The sequence below is a fragment of the Engraulis encrasicolus genome, chromosome 8, assembly GCF_034702125.1.
Source record: "Engraulis encrasicolus isolate BLACKSEA-1 chromosome 8, IST_EnEncr_1.0, whole genome shotgun sequence".
NCBI lineage: Eukaryota > Metazoa > Chordata > Actinopteri > Clupeiformes > Engraulidae > Engraulis > Engraulis encrasicolus.
The window spans coordinates 38,330,030-38,340,029 of NC_085864.1; the positions used below are offsets into that span (position 1 = coordinate 38,330,030).

The 10,000-nt window shown below is 47.8% G+C and overlaps 1 protein-coding gene across 2 annotated transcripts in view; it reads left to right on the plus strand.

Annotated features, from left to right (window-relative positions):
* Positions 1–10,000, plus strand: part of tfdp2 (transcription factor Dp-2) — a 94,110-nt gene that overhangs the window by 55,961 nt on the left and 28,149 nt on the right. For both annotated transcript variants that reach the window (XM_063205642.1, XM_063205643.1), the window contains one exon: positions 1,021–1,053. In XM_063205642.1, coding sequence (XP_063061712.1) covers positions 1,021–1,053 — 33 coding nt within the window. The remainder of the gene's footprint in view (positions 1–1,020; positions 1,054–10,000) is intronic.

Genomic DNA, 10,000 nt, shown 5'->3' on the forward strand with positions numbered 1-10,000 from the left:
GAGATGGGAGAGGTGCAGGGGGAAAATATGGAATTTATTCATCGGTGCCACCACACAGATGGGATGCATGAGAGAGATGGGCAGAGAAATGAAAGCAAGAAAATGAAATGATGAAAGAAAGAAAAAAATGAGGAACTGAAGATAAGGTGGTTGAGGACAAAGTTACAGGGGGGTTAAAAGTAGAGGGAGGGAATGAAGTTTAGATGTGGCTAGCTTACTGTATGTAAGGAGAAGGGAGAGAAGGAGGGAGATAAAGAATGAAAGGAAGAGAAGAATGAAAAGAGATGGAAAGGAGAGAAAAGAAGGAGGGGGTGCGGCGTGAGACTAGAGAGGAAGAGAGGCCTAGAATGAGAGGAAAGAAAAGAGAAGATAGAATTGAAGATGGAAGATAAGGGATCGGGAGATGAGGAGGAGAGAAAAGATTAGAGGAGAAAGGAGAGAGCGAGAGAGAGGAAGAAAGAAAAGAGAGGAGGAGAGATGGAGAGGAGAGGGCTAGAGAGATGGGAGAGGTCTGTGTTGGCACTCTGGTCCTCTAATTGGTCTCCGTGCGGTGGCCTTCATTAGCAGCGGCCCAGTTGGGTGACAATGACGGATTGTGGACGAGGAGGCCCGAACGAACGGGCCGCGATGAACACATGCACGCTCTCACGATCTCAATACCACCGTACACACACACACGCACACGCACGCACACACACACACGTGCACACATATCCACGTGCACACACATCCACGTGCATACTGTATACACAGGCGCGTGCATACACTTTTTACCTGGGCTCACTTGTAAAAGAAATTTGTTTGGGATTTTGTTTCCCCTGGTTATTTATTTCAAGGTAAAATAAAAAAACATGTGTTTTAAATACCATACGCATCACACACTCTCATACACGGAAAACATTCCCTGTGTACTTACTTTATACTTACTTACTACTGTATACTTACTACTGCTGTATACTTCTAATTAGTATAAACAGTGCCCTGACGCTACGTTTTTCTATGTTCCTTTTTTGCCTTTAGAGATGGCCTCTTCTCCAGCGACTCCTCCTCAAGGTAAGGTCTTATCCACAATACGTGTCGTGCACACACTGCAGGCCAGCGGTGTAATAGCGTGCGCATGTGTCAATCTACTCCCGTGTCTTAGTTGTGTGTGCGTGTGTGCGCGTGTGTATGGCTATGTCCATGTACTGTGCTGATGTCTCAGTAGAATTTACGAGATGTGGAGCGCAGCTGCATAATACAGCTGCTGTAGTAGAGCCAGAGGGAGGGAGAGGGGCTACGCTTACATAGAATATCTCTCTCTCTCTCTTTCTCTTTCCCTTTCTCTTTCTCTCTCTCCCTTTCTCTTTCTCTCTCTCTCTCTCTCTCTCTCTCTCTCTCTCTCTCACTCTCTCTCACTCACGCTCTCACTCACCTCTCTCTCTCACTCACGCTCTCTCTCACCTCTCTCTCTCTCTCTCTCTCTCGCGTGTGCGCACGCTCTCTCTCTCTCTCTCTCTCTCTCGCTCTCTCGCTCTCTCTCTCTCTCTCCTCTCTCACTCACTCACTCACTCACTCACTGTCCCTTTTTCCAACCCATTCACTCTCATTTCACACACACACACACACACACACACACACACACACACACACACACACACACACACACACACACACACACACACAGACAAATATAATCAGAGACAGATCTAAACACACACATATTTCTATTCACACTGGCATACACATGCACTCACACACATGCACAGCTCACATTTGGGGACATTGCTCCATTGCTGACTCATGACTGCACTATGCTGCAGCTCCCTGTTTCTGCCCCTCTCTCTCTCTCTCTCCCTCCCTCTCTCTCTCTCTCGCACTCTCTCTCTCTCTCTCGCACTCTCTGTCTCTCTCTCTCGCACTCTCTGTCTCTCTCTCTCGCACTCTCTGTCTCTCTCTCTCGCACTCTCTGTCTCTGTCTCTCTCTCTCTCTCTCTCTGTCTCGCNCGCGCGCGCACGCTCTCTCTGTCTCTCTCTATATATCTCTCTCTATCTATCTCTCTCTCTCTCTCTCTCTCTCTCTCGCACTCTCTCTCGCACTCTCGCTCTCGCTCTCTCTCTCTCTCTCTCTCTCTCTCTCTCGCGCGCACGCGCGCTCTCTCTCTCTCTATCTCTATCTCTATCTCTATCTCTAGCCCTCCATCTCTCATTTTTCTCCCCTTTTTCCCCTTACCAGATAGTCTTTGATTCTGAACTTGTGCTGTCTTCTTGCGCCATGCCCCCCCTCCTCCAGACCGGCTGCTGTCCCCCTTCTTCTCCTTCTGTTTGCTCGTCTGTTCTGTCGTTCTGTCTGCTGACGTTCTCTCACTGCCTTCTCTCTCTCTCTCTCTCTCTCTCTCTCTCTCTCTCTCTCTCTCTCTCTCTCTCTCTCTCTCTCTGTCCTTCTGTCACCACATCGCTTCATTTCTCTCACTCTGTCTGTCTGCCTGTGGCACTGACGTGTGTGTGTGTGTGTGTGCGTGTGTGTGTGCATGCACGGTAATTGCCGTTCCTTGCTAATTTGTACATGTGGGATCTTTTTGCTGTTATGTTTCATATTGGTGCACTCCCATAGAACACATTGCACACATTAGAAATACATTCAAACATGTAATTAAATCCCATTATTCAATCATGGCAATATACAGCAGGTTATAATTTCAGCACACCCATCAATGGTATGTAGAGAGATGATCATGTGTAGGTTTTGGTGTATGGAACATTTATACTGTACTAATTGGTAAAAGATGCATGATTATGTGCATCTTGTGACGCTGGACTGGAAAGCATATTTTTACATGTATAAGTGAAATGGTGAAGGGAATGGTCATTATATTTTAGTATTTTTTTAAATGTGGTCTTTAATTATGTTCCATCATAACCAACTCTGGTGCGTAACATGTTTCTACCCCTGCCCTGCGATAGTGTAACTTTTGTTGCACAAAGTGTTCCAGTGGAATTCCATTACTGAGTAGAAGGATTCTGACATGGCCTTTTTTTAGCTGCTAGTAGAAGTGAAATGTCACAAAGACAACTGTGTGGTACTGCAATGCGCTTTATGTGGGTGTGTGTGTGTGAGAGAGGAAAGTGAAGAGTATGTGAGTGTGTCTGCAAAATGTTTGGGTCGTTTCAGCTGTTTATGGTAACACTCAAATAAGGAAATGTGCTGCTGAGTGTTGAAGGATAATGGAAGGACCTGTTGTAGTGTGCAAGCCTTTGCTGATCGATCACTCTGTCAATGTCGAGAGAGAGAGAGAGAGAGCGAGCGAGAGAGAGAGAGAGTGAGTGGGCAAGATTCTCAAGTAAAGAGATGATACTGTATGTTGTATGAAGCTAAAGAGTGATATATGTATGCAGTTAAGCTTTGTACTGTTGCTGGTGTGGAGGTGGTATTTGTAGCTCCTGTTGTGTCGACGTATGGATTTACACGTGTGTGTGTGTGCATGCATGTGTCGTGCGAGAGGGGAAAGAGAAGAGTGTAAGTTGTGTATGGATTTGGTTTCATATGGGTGTAGTACGTATGTACTTGGCTGTGTAGTGTCGTTGTGTGAGCGTGCAGTTTAGTGTTGTGTGGAGTAGTGTACGGACTGGAGCAGCCTGCTGCACTCTGAAATATTGAAGCCCTCTGCTTTTTGCTGCTTCTCTGTGAATAATTCAGCACATGAGAAAAGGATGAAAGACAGATCCCAGCATCTCTCTCTCTCACTCTCACTCTCACTCTCACTCTCACTCTCACTCTCTCTCTCTCTCTCTCTCTCTCTCTCTCTCTCTCTCTCTCTCTCTCTCTCTCTCTCTCTCTCTCTCTCTCTCTCTCTCTCACACCCTTTCTCTCCATCACTCTTTCTCTCTCCACTCACACACATGATTTCCATCTCTACATCTCTCACTCTCTTCCTCTCATCCTCTCTACATCCTGAGGAGGCACAACAGGTAGACTGCAGACACTTCAGGACGCGCCTCTCCTCTCCTCTCCTCTCCTCTCCTCGCCTCTCCTCTCCTCTCCTCGCCTCTCCTCTCCTCTCCTCTCCTCTCTCCTCTCCTCGCCTCGCCTCGCCTCTCCTTTCCTCTCCTCTCCTCGCCTCTCCTCTCCTCGCCTCGCCTCTCCTCTCCTCTCCTCTCCACTTTTTTCTTCTCTCCTCTCCACTTTTTCTCCTCTCCTCTCCTCTCCTCTCCTCTCCACTTTTTCTCCTCTCTACTTTTTCTCCTCTCCTCTCCTCTCCTCTCCTCTCCTCTCCTCTCCTTTTCTCCTCTCCTCTCCTCTCCTTTTCTCCTCTCCTCTCCTCTCCTCTCCTCTCCTCTCCTCTCCTCTCCTCTCCACTTCCTTCTCCTCTCCTTGCCTCTCCTCCTCTCCTCTCCTCGCCTCTCCTCTCCTCTCCTCTCCTCGCCTCGCCTCGCCTCGCCTCGCCTCGCCTCGCCTCGCCCCACTTTTTCTCCTCCCCTCTCCTCGCCTCTCCTCCTCTCCACTCCACTCGGCTCCTCCAGAACACAGTGTCCTCCATGACCCCTCCTGCAGTGCTGCTATTGCCAAAAGGGCATCAGTTGTCGACGTGTTAGCAGGTGCTGCCCAGTGCCAGTTGGGGAGTGGTGGTGGTGGCGGCTGTGGCAGTTGTCTGCTAATGGTTAATGTCAACTGGCATGCATGGAAACGTCTTGAGATGTCACAATGCTATTTCAAGTGGCAGCGTATAGTGCACATGCATGCATGCAGGTTCACATGCGTAAACTCACACGCACATGTGCACGGGCTCACACGCACACACAGACACACTTACACAGACGTAGCCACTGCTTTCATGAACACCCAAATACGCAGAATTCTCTAATGTATGTCTGACTGTCTTTGTGTCAATTGGGCTTTGTGTGCTTGACTGTGTAGAAATGTGTGTGTGTGTGGGGGGGTTGTTACTGTGTTTGCGCGTGCGTGCGTGCGCGCGCGTGTGCATGTGCATGCCTGTGTGCAGTCAGTAGCAGGTGTGAAGCATGCCTCTGCAGAGATGCTTCTCTCTCTTCACACTGCGCACAAAATCCTGTTTGTCTTGCACACAGAAAGGTCACACACACGCACACGCACACGCACGCGCGCGCAGCCATACCCATTGAGAACTCTTTCTCCCTCGTCTGTCTTACTCTTGTTTCTCTCTCCCTCTCTCTCTCTCCCTCCTTCCCTTCTTCTTCATATGTCTCTCTCCTCCCCCTCCCCTCTCTCTCTCTCTCTCTCTCTCTCTCTCTCTCTCTCTCTCTCTCTCTCTCTCTCTCTCTCTCTCTCTCCTTTTCCCCATCCCTCTCCCCTTCCCTCACCCCCTCCTCCCCTCCTCTCCTCCTTCAGAAGCTTCCTCTCCACTGATCTCTGCAGGAGAGGCTGTTGCTATGGAGGATAGAAGTGTGTGTGTGTGTGTGTGTGTGTGTGTGTGTGTGTGTGTGTGTGTGTTACTATAAGTGTTTGACCCAAAGACACAAGTGTGAATGAACCCCCTGCCATAGCACTGCTTTCCGTGTGTGTGTCTGTGTCTGTGTCTGTGTCTGTGTATGTGTATGTGTATGTGTCTGTCTGTCTGTCTGTCTGTCTGTGTGTCTGTGTGTGTGTGTGTGTGTGTCTGTCTGTCTGTCTGTCTGTCTTACTATAAGTGTTTGACCCAAAGAGACAAGTGTGAATGAACCCCCTGCCATAGCACTGCTTTCCGTGTGTGTGTGTGTCTTCTGAAGTGTGTTCAAACTCCACTCTGATCAATTTGCTGTCCTCTGCCACCCACTCAGTAACAGATCCTGTGAGATAGCTCTAGTACTCTCTCTTCACTCCTTCCATTTTAGCCCTCTATTCTCCCTCTTTCCCTTTCTCTTTCTTTCTGTTCACTCCTCCCTCTCTTCCTCCTCTTCCCGTCTCTCTGTCTTTTTCATTCTTTCACTGTCCTTTACCACTGCAGTTTCTTTTCTTGTTTCTCCCCTCTCACTCGCTTGCATGGTCCCTCTCTCTTTTTGTCAACTGAGGCTCTCTCCCTTTTGTTCTCTCTCTCTCTCTCTCTCTCTCTCTCTCTCTCTCTCTCTCTCTCTCTCTCTCTCTCTCTCTCTCTCTCTCTCTCTCTCTCTCTCTCTCATTATTGCCATATTTTGTGATCTGAAGCTGTGGAACTAATTTGCTCTGACTGCTGGAACTCCACTCTGCCACCATTCCGCCACTCACCTCTTTTCTCACTGCTTCTTCTAGTGAAACACACACACACACACACACACACACACACACACACACACACACACACACACACACACACACACACACACACACACACACACACACACACCTCCTTTCTCAATGCTTCTTCTAGTGAACACGCACAGACAAAAAAACACCTGTGCTACTGTATATCTCTCCTTCTCTGTGGCACACACACACACACACACACACACACACACACACACACACACACACACACACACACACACACACACACACACACACACACACACACACACACACACACACACACACACACACACACACACCTACACAATCTCATTTCAACTTTTCCTTTTCTGATCCTTTCATCGGCTCTCTTCTGCCTGTCTTCTTCTTTCCATCTCTCCCTCACTCAAACGTACTCTCTCTCTCTCTCTCTCTCTCTCTCTCTCTCTCTCTCTCTCTCTCTCTCTCTCTCTCTCTCTCTCTCTCTCTCTCTGTATTTTTCTGTTTTTCATCTCGACGTCTGTCTCTCTTAATCCATGCATAAACACCTACTCTCTCCCACTCCATTTCAATGCTCCTTTCTCCTCTGTAGTCATTATGAATCTATTTTTTGGTACTCTTTGCTGTGGATGCTTCCCCCACACATTGGAGGCCATTCATTTGTTCAGTCATTCATTCTCTCCTGCCATGCCTTAATGTCCTCTCTTCCCCTCCTCCTCCTCTCCTCTCTAGCTCTCTTCCCCTCCTCCTCCTCTCCTCTCTAGCTCTCCTCCCATCTTTATGTACCACCCCCCCCCCCCCCCACACACACACACACACACACTCCACTCCTCCTCTTCCCTATCGGTCCTCTGCCTCCCTTCTTATATCACTCTCTTCTGCTTGTTCCTTTCACAATTCTCTCTCTCTCTCTCGCTCTCGCTCTCGCTGTCGCTCGCTCTCTCTCTCCCTCTCTCTCCCTCTCTCGCTCTGCCGTGCTGCTGTGCTGCCCTAGCTAACTGCAGCTTTATCGCAGCATAGTACAGCACTTATATAATTCACTGCTCTGTCATATTATTCATGCTTGCTGCCGCCACTGCGCACTGCAGGCTCTCGCGGTGTATGTGTGCGTGCGTGCGTGTGCATGTGTGTGTCTGCCCGCGCCACTTTAACTATCTATAGTATATATATGTGAATGAATCTCTTCAGTTCCTTGAGTGAGCGTGTGAGACAGAGATAGCTAGTTAACACACACATGGATGGACGGACACACACACACACACACACACACACACACACACACACACACACACACACACACACACACACACACACACTACAGAGACACGCACATGGCCACATGCGCACCTCTCCCCCGGCCCATGCTCTGACACGCACTCTGAACATTGTGATGCGCACAGCCCCGTGTGTGTGAGTGTGGGTGTATGTGTGTCAGAGAGAAACGATGTCTGTGTGAGCGTGTGCACGTGTGTACGCATGTCGTCAGGCGTGATGTCACAGGGCCAGCAGCCAATGGCGTGCTGTGCTGCAGCGCACGCACACGCTCGGATGTCCCCCAGGAGAGTGGTGCTCTGTTGCTTATGTAATATCCGTTACCTGTTTGTTAGATGGCACATATGGGGCGCATTGCACTCCCCCCTCCCCCTTTCTCATGCCGACAAACTAAAGGGGGCAGCGCTATCTGCATTGCTACCCCCCAAGCTCTGGAGCAGTCTCCCTTTTGCACCATAAGCAAATCCCTCTTCACATAAAGTAGATTGTATTCTCTCAGTCGTTTGAAGGCGTTTTTTATTTTTTTTTCTTATTATTATGTAATTCTGGGATTTCTATTTAGTACTTTGACGTCCACATATTGCTGACTTGTATTATGTCAATTTTTTTCACTTCTGTGATCGATTTGCTGGGGGGTGGTGTTTTTTTTTTTTTTTTTTTCAAATCATACTAGTTTTGGAAAGCAATACGATCAAACTCTGTGTTTTTGTGTTTCTGTCTCCGAGACCGTTTATTTCCCATTATCTCAATGGGGTTTTGACCAGGCTCCTTGATAAAGGCAGACAATTGTCCCCGTTAGTGTGCTTTGGATTTGCTGTTATTTCCGTTGGTCATGACAGAGATTCTAAGAGCATACATAGTTATCCATTCTCTCTGGCCATGGGGTACCAAACCAACCAGCTTCTTCTTGGCTGAAGTTTCTCTTAAATGATCCTGTAGTGTTTTGTTGATAAGCATAAGGAATCATGGCAGTCATCTGAACCCAGAGTTCCGATATAATGACCTCAGTATCCATCCTCTTCCACCATACTGTACTTAACTGGTGGGAGAATGTACAATGGAATGTGTGTTGAAAATGCACAGCCTATTTCTACCAGATGTTTTGACATTTTTGTTCCTCGTCACAAATATTTTTGGTTTGTTAAAAACTCCACAAAATGTTTTCCCAGTACCGTTGTGGTTTGTCCAAATGCTGTTTCCCATACTTTAGTACTGCAAAATTCAGTAAAATTGTTTTTTGTTGCCATTTACATGAGCTGGTTTCTCCTGACTGCCTTGTCATGGCCTCCCTCTGGGATAGTGTGAAGAAGTTGTCTGACATGCTGAGGCATTCTCTCTCTCCCACTGCTGTCGACTTCACTCTCTCTTCTCTTCTCTACTCTGCAGTTCTTGGGGTTTTTTTCTACCATGGCCTTCCAGGGGGTCATCTTGACGGGGTGTTGCCCACTAGTTCTAGGCAGACTAGCCATGAATAAATATTTTGGGAGAATTCAACAGTGCTGCGGACCTTTACTTTCTTCTCAGTTATCTTACGTTTGGTCCAGCACCTGTGCCACTGATGTGCGCGCATTCTTTGACTTTTTGCATAGACTAGCCATGAAACCAGAACGATCTGCATGTAAATTGGGCTTCAGATATCAGTATAGGAAATGGCAAGGGGAATTTGGGAACTTTAAAGGGACACTGTGTGAGATTTTTAGTTGTTTATTTCCAGAATTCATGCTATCCATTCACTAATGTTACCTTTTTCATGAATACTTACCACCAGCATCAAATTTTAAGTATTCATTATGACTGGAAAAATTGCACTTTTCTTACATGAAAAGGGGGATCTTCTCCATGGTCAGCCATTTTGAATTTCCAAAAATAGCCATTTTAAGCTGCAAAAATGACTGTACTTGGACTTGGAAGACACTCCAGCGTGTTGTGAACACAGCGAAGAAGATCATTGGAGTACCACTCCCCTCCCTGCAGGACATTTACACCACACGCCTCACCCGGAAAGCACTGATGATCATCAAAGACACAAGCCACCCTGCATACAAACTGTTCAGCCTCCTGCCCTCTGGAAAGAGGTACAGGCGCCTCCGTTCCCGTACCACCAGGCTGGCGAGCAGCACAATGCACCAAGCGATCAAGATGCTGAACACTCAACCCACTCTCCCTCGACTGTCAGCCTCTAGCCAGCAAGGCCACTGACAACCCCCCCCCATCCCCCACCACCATATCTGCGACTGAACATTCCACCTGCACTACTATACTTGTGACTGAACTTTCAACCTGCACTAACTCAAAACATGCACACACACACACACACACACACACACACACACACACACACACACACACACACACACACACACACACACACACACACACACACACACACGCACACTGCACTTTCTGCACTAAACCCAAACATACACACACTGACACACACACACACACACACACACACACACACAGACACATACACACACACACAGACACACACACACACACACACGAACACACACACAAGACGCACACTGC